At 40.2% G+C, this 18,056-nt stretch overlaps 1 protein-coding gene across 2 annotated transcripts in view; it reads right to left on the minus strand.

The window, feature by feature from the left end:
• rasef (RAS and EF-hand domain containing) overlaps positions 1-18,054 on the minus strand; it is an 18,290-nt gene extending 236 nt beyond the window's left edge. The window contains exons 1-18 of one of the 2 annotated variants that reach the window (XM_034594817.1): positions 17,741-18,054; positions 15,470-15,793; positions 11,054-11,200; positions 10,747-10,837; positions 9,186-9,281; positions 8,144-8,221; positions 7,889-8,004; positions 6,888-6,956; positions 6,653-6,719; positions 6,263-6,342; positions 5,388-5,679; positions 4,962-5,102; positions 4,282-4,429; positions 3,913-3,994; positions 3,088-3,202; positions 2,490-2,597; positions 2,295-2,371; positions 1-1,816 (exon numbers count right to left, since the gene is read on the minus strand). The exon at positions 1-1,816 is cut by the window's left edge and continues 236 nt beyond it. In XM_034594817.1, the coding sequence (XP_034450708.1) occupies positions 1,714-1,816; positions 2,295-2,371; positions 2,490-2,597; positions 3,088-3,202; positions 3,913-3,994; positions 4,282-4,429; positions 4,962-5,102; positions 5,388-5,679; positions 6,263-6,342; positions 6,653-6,719; positions 6,888-6,956; positions 7,889-8,004; positions 8,144-8,221; positions 9,186-9,281; positions 10,747-10,837; positions 11,054-11,200; positions 15,470-15,793; positions 17,741-18,054 (2,448 nt within the window). In that variant the 3' untranslated portion in view covers positions 1-1,713. Of the gene's footprint in view, positions 1,817-2,294; positions 2,372-2,489; positions 2,601-3,087; positions 3,203-3,912; positions 3,995-4,281; positions 4,430-4,961; positions 5,103-5,387; positions 5,680-6,262; positions 6,343-6,652; positions 6,720-6,887; positions 6,957-7,888; positions 8,005-8,143; positions 8,222-9,185; positions 9,282-10,746; positions 10,838-11,053; positions 11,201-15,469; positions 16,043-17,740 lie in introns of those variants that run through there. The other variant, XM_034594819.1, reaches the window with a different exon arrangement.
• Positions 18,055-18,056: the final 2 nt, after the last annotated feature.

Consider the following 18,056-nt stretch of genomic DNA (forward strand, 5'->3'; position numbering starts at 1 on the left):
TGTTCAGGTTGAAAAATATAAAATCTGTAACACAGCATCATCCTCAGCAGGAGGTCAAATGAAAAGAAAGATAACACTGTGGGTAATATAATAAAAATGATGTGTCGGCACATTAGCATGAAGTCTCATACGATCACACACTGCATCTTATACAGTAAAGAGCATTTATTTCCTTAAAGCAACACCATGTAACTTTTACTGAGCAACAGCGCCCTCTGCAGCCACACATGATGATGATGAAGTCACATTAAAAAAGGCCTGTTCGGGGATGTTTTTACCTGTCAGACATTTTTCTTTCTGCATAAAAGCTTTAAACATTGATACACGTTTCCATCTATATTAGACACTGTCATTTCTCAAGAACTTTGTAAATATTGACTTGACATATGACATCTATTGCACTTCTGTCCGTCCCGGGAGAGGGACCCCTCACATGTGACTCTCCCTGAGGTGTCTTTGTTTTTTTGGTAGTTTTTCCGCACTCTGGTCGAGGGTTCAGGGCAGAGGACGTCACACCTTTTACAGTTTATCAAACCCTATGAGGCTAGTGGTGATTTGTGAATATGGGCTATAGAGATAAAACTTGATTTGAGTGAATTAAACTGAAATACAACTGAATGGTGGAAATTCCTCATTATCCCCAGATTCCTGAATCAGAGAAGCGGCTGCTGTAGCAAATACACAAAACTCTGTTCTTAGTATTTTAAGTTTTTTCTCTGAATACTGGACATAAACATAAACATGGTTCTTCTAAGTTCTCCAAGTCTTTTTAACTGATCTACAATTCGGCATTAGCTGTTACACACCTCACGCACAAGATCGTACCTGCTCACCAAAGTGAGTGTCACCATTCTCCCTGTTACAAATTTGTCAGTGTGACAGGTTTTAAAGATGCTATTTTAAAGTCAAAATAAAGTTGCATAGTGTTGCTTTAAGTTACTTACACACTTCTCTGTCTCTCCATGTCGACAGTCAATGCAGTTCACTTGCAGTAATATCTGGGAGGTGCAAACTACAAACATCAGTTTCATTTGAGGCAAACAACATTTTGTAGATGTCACTTTAAACCAGCACTTACACTGATGATGGAGGCAGCTACACGCTGGACCAGTCACCAGGCCATCACAGGGCCAAACATCCATTTACATTCACATTCGATTTAGAGTCGCAAGTTCATCTAACCTTTGTCTTCACCCTGTAGGAGGGAAACCAGTGTCCCCACAGGAAAACCCTGGCAGCCACAGGAGGAACACTTATGACTTCACTTACACAGCCGTCTTTCTCTTCTCATGATCTGCAGGGATTATTTTCACAACGTGCCAGAACCAGGCAGAGCTGATTGTGCAAACCACATCACACAGGAGGGAAGAAATTGTGCTAATAAGTGTGATAGCATAATAAAAAACAAACATTACATGGTAAAATATGGAACAGTTAGGAATTCATGCTGTGGCTGAAACAAAACTCCTTATACATAACCCTGAATAACAGACACAAACATCTAAAATGAATGTGAAGTTGTGGATATTCTGCTGTGATCCACTTTGCTCTCTTGATCCATTATAACATTAAGTAGTTGTGGTTACTGAGGGTGATGATTTGTTCCTGTTGCAGAGATCACGTCTCATTTCGGTTTTGTCAGGTTTCTGCATTTGTTTTCCTTCTCGAGTTCACATTAAGTCAGACTCGCAGGTCCAGAAATGAGGAGTCTGATCAGGTGCAACAGGAGAAGTTTGGTTTCTTCCGGGGAGCGTCCAGGCTGGGCAGCGACTGATAGTGACTCTTTCGATTTAAGGACGCCTGTTCTTTTACCTGCCTGTGGGGGGGGGGGGGGGGGGGGGGGGGGGGATCAAAGTAAAAGTTCAATAAAACTAATCACTCATCAACCACCTGATCTTATTACAGCTACAGTAACAGGTTTCCAGTGGGAAGATGCTACAGTTAACAGGCCTCAAGCCACGCACAGATTATCATGACGACGCCACAGACCCCGACCCACTCACTCAAATAGTACACGTTCACTTCTTGTGCCTGAGGACAACCTAAAACCAAACATCAAACTTGAGATATCAGGTTCACAAGGCAATTTCTCTATTTGTGAGCCCAAAGCGACTGTGACCTTTGACCTTTGACCACCAAAAGGAATACGCTTTTCTCTGAGTCCAACTGAACATTTGAACCAAACCTGAATTCCCTCGAGGTGTTATTGAGATATCATGAATTGGGCGGATAGACAAACCAAACTTCTGTGTTTGGTTCATACGTATCAGACGGAAACAGATGGAACATCTCACCTGGCCAGATGCAGCACGGCCTCCAGGATGTTGGAGCCATCTTTGGCGCTAGTTTCACAGAACAGAGTGTTGTATGTCTGGTGGGTAAAGACAGAAAATCAATAATCCATAATCAATCTGTTTATTTTACTGCTGATCCTAGTTAGTTACAGGTTATGACTTGGAAATGAAACGAAGATGACAGTGGATGTTTACCATGGCCAGTTTTTCTCCATAGCTGGTGGGAACACAGTTAACTTCATATTCTCTGAGATCACACTTATTACCCACGAGCATGATGGGAATGTCCTCCATACTCACGTCCTGCTAAGCATCAGAAAAACAGAAAAACTAGTTAAACATAAAGAAATGAAAAAAAATACATATGTTGCTGGACGGTGAATTTATGAATGTATGTGCTGGGTAAGATCAAATAAAAAATGCAATATTAGTTAATTGTTTACATAGTGCTTTGTATCAGACAACACATAACAGATTTTCACAGGCCACAAAATACAACATGCAGGAATTTTTTAAACATGCCCACAATAAAACAGCAGAACACAATCTGTGCATGCTTCACACTCAACACTTACACATCTGCTGCATGTGAGAAGAGGGAAACAAGCAAGAACATTGGTAACGTTGGTATTAAAATGAACGTGTGACAACATGTTAACATAAAGTATCTTAAAAATAACACAAACGCTGCTGTTACAGAAGGTGGATAAATTCCACCTTCACTTGAATCTGCAGACGTCAAACACTGTGATAGTTAGTTTGTCAGTTGGTTTCCTCAGAGCACCTTTATTACCTCGATCATGTCCACCCACTCTCTCACATTCAAGAAGCTCTTTTCACAGGTGATGTCGTACAGCAGCAACACGCCGTCCGCCCGCCGGAAATAAGACTTTGCAATACTGCGAAACCTGAGGTGAGGGGAGACAACAGTTCAACATACAAATATATACACACATACACACACCGTCGATTTTTTAACTTGTGATGGCAGAATAATTTAAGTTTTTTGTGATAAGATAAATACAAAATTTGTTTCGTCTTACTTTTTAGTGCAGCCTGACCGATATTAGGGAATAAAACATTTCCGATATTGGCTGTTGTACAAATGAAACAATATTTCAATGATTCCTAAGATGTTGTTATCATATCTTAATGACAAAGATTAAGTAATTGAGGTTTTTATTCTGAGTCTTTTAATATATTAAACAAATATATCAGCAAATGTACTTACATATAATAGTAATTAGATTAATTTGTTTAAAAAAAACAACACACAGTTTAACCATAAATTATATCATCAATAATTATAAATAGATATAAAACACAAATACAACCAAATATAGCCTGTTGAACTTGAATTAAGAAAATATTTTTTGCTCATGTAAAATGTAAATGTAAATGCACAGCTTTTCTACAATGTTTATTCTGTAAAATCATTGATTTTATTTCGACAAACATCAACGCTGATAGCAATATGTCTGTGAAGGACATCGGCTGATTTTGTCGATGAACCAGTAAATCGGTCAGGCTCTACCTTTTTGGAAGCTTGCATATCTCCTAATAAGCTTTTGTACATATATAATAATACATATATATCAAGCAAAACAATATCACACACCTTTCCTGTCCTGCAGTGTCCCATAGTTGCAGTAAAACAGGCTCTCCATCTACAACAAGTGTCTTGATCTGAAAATCCACCCCTGAACACACAAAAAGTCAAAATAAAACATATCACACTGCGAAACTAATACAACTAAGGAAACATCACATTTTACAAAGTCACACAATAGTCAAGGGCTTATTTAAACTATAACCTTCACAGGAATTTGACCATTAACTACTGACTGGTTAACTATTAATCTGTCAGCTGCCACTTCCTCCAGGCTTTTATTCCTTGGAGAATATTATTTGCCTGAAATCGAAGAGGAGAGAACAAGACAATAAAGCCAGTCATGACTAAAAGAGAGTTTTGTTTCATCCGACTCACCCAGAGTTGCGCTGGAGTTAAGTTTGAATTCGTTCTTGCAGAGACGCAGCAGGAAGCTGGACTTTCCCACGGCAGCATCTCCGGCCAACACGATCCTGAAGGCTTTCTCTGAGGTCCTGTAGCCCTGGTCAACGCTGCCCGAGTCCTTCTGCAGAGGGCACAGAGCGATAACATGAATCTGCACAATTACTTTGGCTGTGACCACTTTACAATTTCTACTTGTCTTATTTGCATGTCTCTTTGTCATCAGCCACATTCGGCGATGTTGAGGGTTTTATGTCTCATTGCAGATGAAGGAACTAATTATAAAGCTAGAGACAACAATGTAAATCACACAGATTTGCTAAACGTGGCCTGAAGAAACTGCTCAATGAAAGACAATGAAATCAATAAAATAAAAAAAATCCACATCTTGATTTGTTGGGATTCTCAATAAAATCTTTAAATTCTGAATCCTGACACTGAAATCATTAAGAATAAATATTTGACCATTACAGGTGGAGTTGGTGAAAATAGTGAACCACTGTTGCTATTTGAAGACACGCCCCTCCCTTCACTGCTACTTCAGAAACTCCACCCCCCACATTCGTGCACGTGCATTTCCGAGGGGAACCACAGATCAACTCGCTCCTCTTTTTATCTTCTCTTAGAAATCCTCCCTTCTTCCTTGTCTCTCTTACCTGAACACTGATGGCGGTGAGGGCTTTCCGTGTAGTCGGTGGCGGGGTATTGATCTCACCAACGGGTTCAGGCAGCTTCCAGTCCAACACTGAGCTGCTGTCCGACCCGATTGCTGATTCACCGTCTTGTGTGTCTGCAGGCTGGGATGGAGAAACAGAGGCAGACGTTAGCATTACACCGAAGGAAAGAAACTCTCCATTCTCCGGGAAACCAACGGAAATGTTGAAACAATGTTAAAGAACGTGCAAATTGTATGGGTTCTTCTTTTTGTCATGCCCCACCCTTCCACAAAATTTCATGGAAATTTGTTACGTTTTCTTTTTTTTCTTTTTCGCGCAATCCTGCTAATGACCAAAGAAACGCAGATGAAGAAATAACCGCCATCCACAGCTGTGTGTCTGTGTTTGACCTTCTTCTCGTCTCACCTCAGTGTCAGACATTTCTCCCATCATGCTGTCATTGTTGTCGTCCTCCACCTTCTTCTCCTCTCTCTCCTCCTCCTCCTCTTGACCCTTGACCTCCTGCTCAGAGTCGTAGCCTCCGTGCGAGCCTCTGAGCGTCGACAGGCCGCTGTCCATGTAGACCTCGGGCAGGCTGTCCTCCTCACACTCACTGCTGTCCCTGCGCTTCAGGCCTGGGTCGCACATGGCCAAGGCCAGCGTGTCACAGCTGGGCCGCCGCCCGTACAGAGGGAAGTCGTCCATACGCTGACCGAACCTGAGGAGGAGACCAGGAAAATAAATAAAAACCTCCATAGTCTAATTCTGCATCCTCTAGAACAAAATGGTGGTAAGAAAAGTAGAGCCTACAAACTATTACTATTATTACCCAGAGGAACCAGGACATTGTTTCTGCAATAGCGTTTTTATTTACATATTTATTTTTCTGGTAGCCCAAATAAATAAATACTAATACAAAACTCTAATATTACAGTTTAATACTTATTTTTATATTATACATTTTCACATTTTTGATTGCTGTATAAACAGACAGTTGTGTTCGGGAGAAAAAAAGCCTTAAATTCCAAGCAAAGCATCTTGATTCAATACATTTTACACTGGACATGCAAATGGCTCAAACTTGACACACCCAGTCTGAAATAAACACCCTGAACAATGCAAACACGTATATCATCCTTAATCCCTAAACACTTACAGTTAAAATTCTGCTCTTGAAACAACTGAAATGGTATTTAAAAGATAAACCGTAACTGTGATCCAGACTCCAGAAAATATAAAAGTTCATCATTGTGTATCAATACACTACCTGCATACAATGAGTAGAAGATTGGCGCACTGACCTCTCCATTAATGCATATGGGGATGTGTAGCAGATGCTTTTACTTCTGCTTCTCTCCTTAATTTCTGCACCGTTAACAGACTGAAACACATGATATATATAGAATATAATGTTGCATGCATTTTCTGAAACTGACACATATTCATACTGTGATTGTTTTCATGAATATTGTAACACAACATGCTTTTTTCATTTCAAACACATCTGCTGGTCCAATTAATGTGTTTTTTGGGGTTGAAATTGTGTAAATAGGTTTAAGCATCAAAGCAAAAAGTCAGTTTTTCTTATTGCAAAAAATAAATGGCGTCTATAAACCCAAAGTAGGAAATAACTTCAGCCTCTTTTAATTTGTAAACTAGACTATTTTTTTTAATTAACTGTGCAGCTTTACCCTTGATGTCCTCTCCAGAGCTGTTCTCAGGCCATCGTTACTGTCATGGAGCTTCCTGTTGGCGTTTCTATACACACACACACACGCACACGCACACACATACACACACACAAACAGCGAGAGAGAAAGACAGAGAGAGAGCAATAAATAATATTTATTTTACTTACTAAGTGTGTATGTGTGTGTATGTGTGTGTGTGTGTGTGTCTGTGTGTGTGTGTTTCTTCCTGACTTACTGCAGAATCTCGATCTGATTCTCCAGGATGTCACGCTCATCGGCAAAATTTTTCATGAGCTCCTCGTCTCTGCATCATAAATAACAATTGTTAGAATTTATACATTTGAAATGGTAAATAAAAATGAAAAAAATATACACAATATGCAACAGTTGTGTGTGTGTGTGTGTGTGTGTGTGTGTGTGTGTGTGTGTGTGTGTGTGTGTGTGTGTGTGTGTGTGTGTGTGTGATGAGGAGGCCTGAGCAGGGGGAGTGTAACTCTGCTGCGTCTGTTGCTAAGTAACGCTTCTGAAGAAGTTATTGTGTGTGTGAAGCCGCTCCAGGATATCCTGTTTCAGCTGTGACAAAGTGAACCCCCCCCCCCCCCCCCCCCCCCCCCCCCCCCCCCACTCCCCAGTGGAGACACTGAGGTCCTCACTTGTTTTTGTCCAAGTCTCTGACATCTGTCATCAGGGGTTGATAAGGGGCCAGATGGATACACTTGATTACTCTAAAACAAATGTCGGCCTATTCCTGACTAGAAACAAGCTTGAAATGCAAGATGAGGCTTTAGGAGGTTTCCATGTGTGATGGAGAGCAGAGAGACAATATTATTCTCAACTTCAGAATTAACAAATGAGATGTAAAAAAGGTGGAGAAAACCGGCTCTACCACTTCCATGTCATCAGTAAATCCAGGTTTAGAATTTTTAAATATTTTCCTGAAGTATTAGTGTGTGCGTTTGTGTTTGCAAGAGAGAACGGGAGATGACGTCAAGTCTTGTGCAAAAAAAACATTTCCTTCTGGTGGCAAAACATCAAAAATATATCCCCTCATGTATGACCACGAGAGCTCTAGAAGAATCTGACAAATAGAATATGATGCTGATGTCTGTCAGAAAGGACTGCAACTTGCGACTAGAGATTCAAGATAAATCCAGTTAAATACCCCAAACGAGAAGGGCGCTCGAGAGCAAGTGCTCTAACACCATATTACAAATAATGAAATAAAAATCAACTCACTGTTCAGAGCTCATGCTTTGATCGGTTAACTCTGTCTTCAGCGTGTCCATGTCACTGTGTAGACAGGCCACTTTGGTCTGAGATCTCATCAGGTCCTGCTTTAAATGCTGGTTCTCCTGCAGACACAAAGACAAGAGGAGAGAGAGGTGGAAAGTGAGAAATATGACACGTGTGTGAAGCTACAAGCAGAGACGTGAGACAAAGATCCTTCTGGCACGTTAAACAAATGTTATGCAATGACAGACGCAGTCTCACCATTGTCAGCTCACTGATCTTCTTCTTCAAAGCTGGACTCTCGTCTTTCACAGTGATGGTCTTGTACTTATCTTCGATCTGATGGTTGACATATTATAGATTCTGGTCATAAAAAGCCTACAAACTAGGGATGGCCAATATTACAATATCAATAATTATCAAAATATTATATTTCACTTATAACAATATTACAAAGATTCAATATGTATTGATATATTGATTGTAGATGTATGTATTGTGTTAAACCAAAAAACGAAGTTATGTGATAAACTCAAAGCAGAAGTGCACTTTAAAAAAGTAAAAATAAAAGCAGAGTGGATAGAATCTATAAAAACCTCATGTTATGCAAACACAGGATCAATACTAAGCTTGAACACAAAGTGTTCAAATAATAATCAATTATAATTAATTTTATAATTCATTCACTTTGGCTGCTGCCTCTTTAGCTTTGTGCACTAATGCACATCATAGCTCATGTTTTAATCTTTGGAAACAAGTGAGGGTTATTTGCTCAAGTTGATGTTTGTGTTTTCAAGAGGTCAAAAGATTACATTAGTTCACCTTCTCCTGAATGCAGTCAGTCAGTGTTAACGAGAAATGACTCAATGTTCCACTGTTTAGCGGTTTCATATATGTTCAGTACAAATAACTCTTCAGGGCCTGTTTGTGTTTAATTGAGTTGAAGGTGAGTGTCTCTTCAGCAGTGCACTCTTTGTTGTGAGTCCACATGTCACTGGGACAGTTAAACAGCACATCATCAGTTTTCAAGACATTGATCTGACTGTAGCTCTGTGTCGCAAAATGAACTGGTCTCCAGAAGAGGCAGTTTTACAAAATAGATTGATAAGAAAATGAATACAAATATTTTAACATGTAAATAACATTACTCCCACACATAGAGGCTATTGCTAATGCTGATTCGTATAATATAAATATACAACACTGCTCAATATTTAAACATACAATGAATGGGTTGTAAATACGACTGCAGGAGTCTGTATAGACCGACTGAGTTGATGGTTTGTCACAGAGAGATATTTACCATCTGCATCCTCTGGATCTTACACTGCAGCTCACACACTTCAGTCTCGAAACTTCTCCGTAACTCGTTCAGTTCGCTCTCTCCTCGCTTCTTCTCCTACACAAACACACACAACCAGCACAAAAACATGGCTGCATTAAAATAACACGTTGTGATATTCTCTTATTAATATCAGTGTGCATACTGTGAATGTCTGTGTGTGTGTGTGTGTGTGTGTACGTGTGCTTCTATTTTTGCGAGAACAAGTTTAACTAATAGACCATTAGTCCATTAGGAGTCAGGACATATGATATGTAACAATTCTTCATTCAAATTCCTAAAAACAACCAGACATCGTTATATATATATTTTTTGCCGACTTGTGTTCTTAAATCATAACAAAAATGTTTCCAACAATTCTCAAACCCAGAGAAAAGTGTGTAAGATTTAGGTGAAGGAATCTATTAGCAGAAATTGAATATAAAATATCCCTCGTGATGTGTTCACTAGTGTGTTTCATCTAAATTTTATGAATTGTTTTCTTCACCCTGGAATGGGCTCTTTATATTTAAATACTTTATATTTACAGCAGGAGCGGGTCCTCTCTACGGAGGCCGCCATGTTGTTTACAGTAGCCCAAACTGGACAAACTAAACACCTTTTGAGTTTTTATGACAACTGAAGGTTTCCACAGGTTCTCTTTCATGTTGAGAAGGAGAGGGTGAGGAGAGGGGCATTTAGCTGCAACATGCAACTTCACCACTAGATGTCACTGAATTCTAAACACTGAGCCTTTAAGACATTGTGTTAATGCTTTGGTTAGAATTCAGTTTATGTTCAGGGTAAGGGACTAGGGAATGCATTATGTTAACATGTGTCCTCACTAAGGACACATGTTAACATAATGACTCATTAATCTGTTCTTATTTTAGGGCAGATTTTGAAAAATGGACGAAGGCCGCTGGTTGATTGATAAGTGTATCAGCAACCGTCTGCGTCCAGTTTCCAAAAATAGATTCCTGTGATGTAGGTGTCGGAACGCGGCAACATGGCTGTGTGCACATTACAGTGTGAGAGAAACAGGTGAGTGCCCTCTAATCATGTGTACTTCTCTTACAAAGCAAACAGCAGCTCCTGAGTCAGTTGAGTACACTTACATAAGTTCAAGTTAAAAGCACAAAGATTTTCTCAGAAAGCAGTTCACAGATTACACTTTTCACACACACACACACACACACACACACACACACACGCTCACACTGCCCCACTCTTATCATGACAACGATGTGTTTACAGTACAGTCTTATTATTGGAGACCAGCACTTCTGTTTGTCTACTGTGTAATACACAGGATGGGATGTACAGATCTGCAGGTGTGTCCATGTGAATCAGTAATGTGATATTCATGCTTGTTTGACATGAGGGAAGAGCTGAATAAACACGCCCTGCTTATCTCTTGGCCTGCACATGCTCCACAGACAGAAACCCATCATATCCACTGACCTGCAATATTGAAACGAAATCACAGAGCCATGTTTATGCATGCGTTTGAATTTGAGAGGATGTGATGAGTCTGTCCCACCTGCTCCCGTGTTTTTCTCTCCGCAGCGTGAATGCGTTGGTCCATCTCCTCCTCCATCTCACTGAGCTGCATCGACGCCTGGTCCTGCGCTCTGCAAAACAACCCGAGATAAACGTCAGTGTGCTCCAGAAGCCTGCATCCCTCCATCATCTAATATGTACAGGTACTGGGTTGTCCTCTTAATGGTCACAAGGCACTTGAAGCCGGTGTGGAGTCGCCAAATTTACCCAACCAGCAAGTTTTTGGACTGTAGGAGAAATTCTGAACCTAACAGCATTTATTTCTCATTCATCATGTAACTTCTCACCGCTTGATGGCGAGGGCCAGGTTCTCCATCTCAGAGTTTTGCTGTTTGATCTCTTTGGTGAAGTTCAGGATGACTGTCTCGAACTGAGGAATCATTCTGGGCTCCGTCAGGCTGATGTTCTGGTACAACGTCGCTGCCTGTTCATGTCTGAAATAAAAACAGGATTTCACATTGTCTGCTGTGATGAAATACTGACACGTCCACTCTCTCTTCAGCTTTGTCACTTGGTGGATGGAAGGTGACGGGTTGAGTTTTTTTTAGTTTTCCTCAAAATTCAAATGCTTCTCCAGCAAATCATACACCATACTTTATTCACATGGCCAAACACTGTATCTATCAGGAGCCCAAAGTGTTTGGTGATGTGTCCTGGAGAAGAGATGTTGACTGGAATAAATCTCACTCTGACCTGTACCCTATGTGTGTGTAAACTTGTTTTTAATAACTCTTTGTGACCTTTTCCAGCAAAAGAACAACCTTCATATATAAATGCTCCAAATAGACTGAATGTCTCCATCAGGAGTAAACACTGAACCGCATGTGTCTGAGAAATCCCTTTTTTTCTTGTGAGGACCAGTAGATCCCATGGCAACCAAAGCTCTGTCCTAATGAGGCTAAATATCCTTTCTGAGCTCCTGGTTAAGGTTAGTTGAGATGTGAAAACAACCAAATTTAAACTGACTGTATCCTAATGTCTGTGGTCTTTTGAGTTGTGATTATTTGAAGCTGAAACGATTAAAGTCTTGGAGTGTAATTATTGGAACCAGTCAAAAATAAGAGCATGCTCTCCATATACAGCGAGACTCTCAGCAGTCAAACCAGGAAAGTTTCCTCTTATACTGCCTGAAGAACCAACAGGGGGTTCACCTTATAAATCATTAAAAAGACATGACACCACCATTCAGACAAGCACAAGTAAATCATTTTAAGAAACTATTCTAATTTCAAAAGTCCAGTTATAACACACAAGTGTGTTTGCTGTTGCCTCTGGACTCATTTTATATCTCAGTCAAATACATAAAAATGTAACTTGTATAGTTTCCATCAGTGACAGAACATGTAGATCCCATAAAGACGCGCCAGTGAGAAACTAAACCTCACTTAACCACACAGTTTAGTTTAGTATGCGTCTCTTTGATGTCATTACAGTGATAAAAGTGTTCTGCGTCACAGCTCGATCATATTAGTGTACAGTGAGTGAGTGTGTGTGTGTGTGTGTGTGTGTGTGTGTGTGTGTGTGTGTGTGTGTGCGTGAGTGTGTTTGCCTTCCAACAGGACGGACCGGCTGTAATACTGAGCATATAGACACTGCTGCCTCTCTGTCAATAACTCACGGCACCACACAGCTTGCTGCAGCGTCCTTCACTCTGACACATAAACTTGATGTAAACACAGGAAGTTGTGCTGAGGTGGTTGATGTCGTCTAACGCTGCTGAAAACACCCGTTTGCTGCCCAATAATCTTAAAACTTTAAGCAATTACATACTTTTGCTGGCACCAAATAAAGACTTATTTATATACACAGGTTTTCGGTTCTCTTTCTGACCCCAGTGCGACCATGTCTTGCTTGTCTGTGTTTGCTATTTACATTTGGTACACAACTCCCTGTCTTGTGTACAGTGTTATCACCAAACATTTTGACTATGCGGAATAAAAAATAAAATAAATGCTGTTTTCAAAGGAGCTCCCAAAATCATTATTTGTTGAACATTTAAAACAAATATAACATGACCAGATCATTATCTTTTCAGTCATGTTGTGCGAAGGAGTCCTGTTTTCAGTGAACACTTACACAGTAGTTTTAGTCACTGCCTCAGTCAGCTGACAGACTGAATATTGATCAACAAAATACACTCATTACTTCGGCCGTAATCATTATGAAGTTATGGGTTCGGACCCTAATCGATTGATTTGCTCATGATTCCTCCTTCTCGCTCACAAAATATTCTTTCATCCACTGAAAAACAGACACTGTGTCTTGTGTGCTATATTTTCCATGTTGTCGTCGCTCAGCTGACTGTTGTGGCAGTGACTCAGACTCTTATTAGGAATAAGAGGGTGTATTTAGCAGACGGTACCACTGTGACCATCGATGTTCCGATGTCACAGCACAGCGGCGCGAGGAAGAGTCCCATGTCAGGCCCGGGGCCAAAAACATACACAAAAAGATGATATATGAAAACATTCACAAATAAATAACAATACAAAGACATATGCTTAAACAGGTTGGCCAGAGACATAACATTTTACCAGTTGAAGTATTTTGACAATACTGCTAACTCCATATGGGAGTCTTCATGACGATACAAACATCTGCAGCTAAGATCAAACATGATTTTCAGTCTTTCTTGAAAAGATGCTGAACATGTCTACGCCCAAGCAGATGTGCAAGAGCTTCGCCAAAATAAAGGAGTCCAAAATTTAAACAAGAAACTAACTGACCAAACAATGCAGCTATTAAATCAGGACAATTCTTTAGTGCTTTCAATAAATTACACTTTCTGATATTTGCTTCTTCAGACACATTTTTGGTCAGATTGAGGTTCGATGCCCGGCTCTGTCCAAGGATCTCTACTTGACCACATGACAAGAGAAGTGAGCCTCCACTGAAAGGTTATGTCAGAAATGTAACTGTAAATAGAATAACATTCAAAAATCTGATAAGAATGACTAATTTGAAAGGATGATGGATTAGATGAATTACAGACGCATGAGGCTCATTTAACAGACGCTAAGCTATTTATATGAGTTCCAGTTGATTCTGTCATACTGACAGTCAGTTGGTCTTTTCATGGCAGTCAAACTCAAGCTCTTAACCGAGACATTGCAAAGTGATGATACTCAAAACTGTGAAAAGTAGGGCAGACCTAGTGTGTGTTAAAAAATAATATCATACTAATAAGCTGTGGTAGGCTTTGTTAAGTTGTAGAAAGTTGGAAAGAAGAAGGAAAGCTACTGTTTTAAATTAATTTCAATTTAGAAATAAACCCTGTTTTCCCTCTGAGGTTTGTTGTTGTCCATTTCTCATTGGTTTTCATTTTGCATGCACTTAACCTTTAAAACAGATATCACGAACATGGACCTGTTCCAGGCAAAGTGTGTAATGTCCACTGGAGCCTTCCACCTGGTCAGAAGGTCCAGGTCCACATTCAGATAGAAACACTTTCCCTTGCATCTTGGTGAGTTCGCCAGTGACCAGTTATTTAAAGTATTGTGGTTCTTCAACCCTGCCTGGCATACTCTGTGATCCCATGTGTGAGGCACATGTTCAAACTGCTCTGCTTTGGTGAGAGCCACCATCAAATCCCTCGGCGTGTACAGGTGGATGTATTCTTGTTTGTTTCCAGCTGGAGTCCACAAACAAAGACTTGGAGAGCGAGCTGCTCCTGTGTTGTAGCACTAAAGGTGTGGTACTCACTCACATGTGTGAAAACCACTCTCCAAGCCTTTCTCCCTGTTTTCTCTGGCGTCATGAGAAACACGACAGAACCACTGCTGTGCTGCTCACTCAATGGCTGACCAGTGGAAACGCTCCTCTTGATTAACGGTTTGTAAAATGATGTAAAATGTCCATGACACTTTCCCATAAAAGGCCTTTTTAAATCAACAACACAGTTTAGGGATATAGAAAATAGACTGAAGCAGAAACTCCTCTTGGTTTAAATGCTATAGCGATAGAACATTTTCTAACTAGTAATATAATTAATGAACAATCATTTAACATGTTTCAACTTGCTCCCCCTCACATATACTGAAGAGGAAGAGATACACCTGAGTCAACATGAGAAGGTATTTATCTTTGGGATATAATGATTCCTGTAGGGGGAAAAGGACTAAAGACAAACACATTAACAAGCCAAAGTTCACTTTCTTTCTCTGACACCAAGGAACAGCATGTAGTGCTGGACGATACGGCCCCAAGTTATATCACGATAAAAATGTTCATATCCCTCGATATCGATAAGTGTCGCGATAAATGTCTCATTATTATTTTTTTTAAGTTTAAAGACTCCTGGGTGAAGGTTTTTTAAACTTTTCTTTATGAGAACAACAAACACCCCAAACATTTTTTAAAATCTGAGGCAGATAAACTATCTGTTCTCCTCAATGTCTTCCATGTAAATATATAGCACTTTTGTTTTATTGCTATTGATGACAAATATTTGGATAATTACTGATCTTGTTGTATTGCCCAGCCATGGTGACTGTTACTCAAACATTGATATAAGCTCTGACCCTTTCCCACAGGTACCTGTTGGCTTTTTACTTTCTTTACGTGAAGCCTTATTTGTGAATTTCCCTGTGGAGATAACTGAAGTGTCACCATCATTGCTCCAACACATTCAAATCACCCTGAACATTTCCATAATGCCTCCAACACCCACTGGCCCCAAGCTGCCCGCGGCCGTGCGCCCTCACCTGGGGATGAACTTGGCCTGCTCGCCCAGCCGCTCCTCGAAGTTCTCCCAGGCGTCGGACATGTCCCCTCCGTCCGACTCCATGTCTTCCCCGTAGCGGTCGTGGAAGCCGCTGATGAACTCCAGCAGGGTGACGGTGCCGTCGTTGTCCACGTCCAACTTGTCGAAGATGCGGTCGGCCTCGGCGGCGGACACCTGCAGCTCCGCACAGATGGTGAGAAACTCGTTCCTCTCGATGCGGCCCGAGTTGTCCACGTCGTAGGCGTTAAAGAGGGCGCGCAGCCGGTCACGCTCCTCCGCGCTCATACCATTGATGGAGGGCTGGCTGCGGGGAGGAGAAGGCGGTGCAATGGGTTAAGGTGACGAGGAAACCCAGAGGAGAAAGTGTGTTATTCTCCCGATCTGCCGGACTTAACCAAACACGTCGATACAGGTGCGTAAAAACATCTTTAGGTAAAAGTCAATCCGGTTCAAAATGTGAAAATGCTCAGGACATGTTCTGCTCCCGTTGAAGAAATAAGTTTCCAGTTTGTTTCAGCAGCGAAGAAACGAACAGCTGCTCTGTCTGACTCAGGTACAGCAGCTACCTGTGTGTGTGTGTGTGTGTGTGTGTGTGTGTGTGTGTGTGTGTGTGTGTGTGTGTGTGTGTGTGTGTGTGTGCCTCAGAATAATAGGTCTGGGCTTGAGGCCAAATGAAAGTGCTCTCATTGAAGTGAAAGGCTGACACCCTGTCATGGATTGACTGGACTTTATAAACCAGAGAACCACAGATCATCAACCTGTGTAATCCTACAACCTGTAATATACAGAAGGTTTTATACACACACACACACACACATACACATACACACACCCTGTACATGCACTATGTTTTGCACCTTTCAAACAAGTCAAGTGTAATTCAAAGTGCTTTGCAAGTGATTGGCAAAACACAAGATGTTAAAAATGAATTTTAAATGAGCTAAAAACATGCCTACCAAAGTAATTAATAACGGCAAAGACAACAAATAAAGACAGTTAAGATATTAAAAAACAATGCTAAGATTTTACTAAAACAAAATCGAATAAGATAAATAATAATGGGGCCATGAAAAACACATCTGTTGAGCAAGCGTTAAAATGTAATTAATGAATTTGCACAATCTACATAATAAATATAAATTTTCCTTCAAAACAGTAAATACCAGTTTCCTCTGAGATTCTTCTTCCATGTTTTGAACTACATTATCAGTGCTCATATGAAAGGGAACTTGTATTAATTTTCTTTTTTTCTAACAATGTTGTTTTGAGAACGAGAAAACCTTTTAATGTACATTTTCTGAATTCATAAATCAGAACCCTGCAGGCCAAACCATTCAATGTGATTTATCCTTTTTATGTATGTTTAAATTGGCGCGTATGACTATTGACAAACGTGTGCACACATACTGACACACAATGTTACATTTGCCCTTTGTTCTATGTGTAAATTGATACAGATAAGTTGTTTTAACTCATTTACTGTCTAAAATGTTTAGTTTAGGTTGGTTTAGTTTAGTTTACAGGTGCCATGTACATTTATACATATATAAAACATCATGCAAAATATACACAGACACAGTCTCCATGTTTGAAAATGGTTCCAAATGTCAATAATCACATGACTGATTTGTCTTGAGCCATGTGAGTTAAGTGTTTTTAAAAATCCACAACATCACCTGCAGGCCAAAACAAGTGCAATATTTGACAATGTCTGTATGAAAATACAATATACTGAATATTCTGTTTGAACCTGCGATCCCTTCTCACCCTGAAGCATCAATTTACCTGGATTTACTGTCAAAGAAAGAAAAATGCTGATGTTTTTAGTTTTGCAGGACTGTTTTTCAGCCTGACTCTCTGCTGACACTTCCATGGCATATGTTACCAAACTGGGTCACGTTTTTATTTGTAAATAATGTTTTCATCAGAAAATGAAATTGACATCACACTTACTGGATGGGACTTTCAAAGTGACACATTTCAGTTTAGGTTAAGATCATGTTGACGCATGAAATGGTCAAAGAAACGTGGTGATTTATTTCAGGGATCTTGGGGTATCAGATAAAACACTTCCTTAATACACCTTTTTAGAGATATTGTGACCTAAAACTCATTTACTTTTCTTTTTTCTTTATTGAGCTCATGAATAGAAAAAAAACAACAACAAGGAAATCCTGAAGACAAACACTTTCAAAGTGATTCATCCCTTTTACCTTCACTTTCATTTACATGTTTATGACAGTTCTCTCACCTGGATATGATCTGCTCCTTGTTATTTGAAAATGAGTGTTTCTCCTCTTCTTCACTGTCCTCCTCCTCTTCCTCCTCCTGGTTTCGTTCTTTGAAGCCGCTGATGAACTCCTCTAAAGTCACTGTTCCGTCTTTGTCGACGTCCAGGCGGGTGAATATGTTTTCTGCCTCCTGGGACGGGACGTGAAGCTCCTTGCAAATGGTGAAGAATTCATCTTTCTCAATGCATCCTGAGTAATCCACATCGTAGGTGTGAAAGAGCGAAGTCAGACGAGTTTTTTCCTCTTCACTCATGCCTTTTGTTGATGAGGCCATAT

This window comes from Hippoglossus hippoglossus, chromosome 9, assembly GCF_009819705.1.
Source record: "Hippoglossus hippoglossus isolate fHipHip1 chromosome 9, fHipHip1.pri, whole genome shotgun sequence".
Classification (NCBI taxonomy): Eukaryota; Metazoa; Chordata; class Actinopteri; order Pleuronectiformes; family Pleuronectidae; genus Hippoglossus; species Hippoglossus hippoglossus.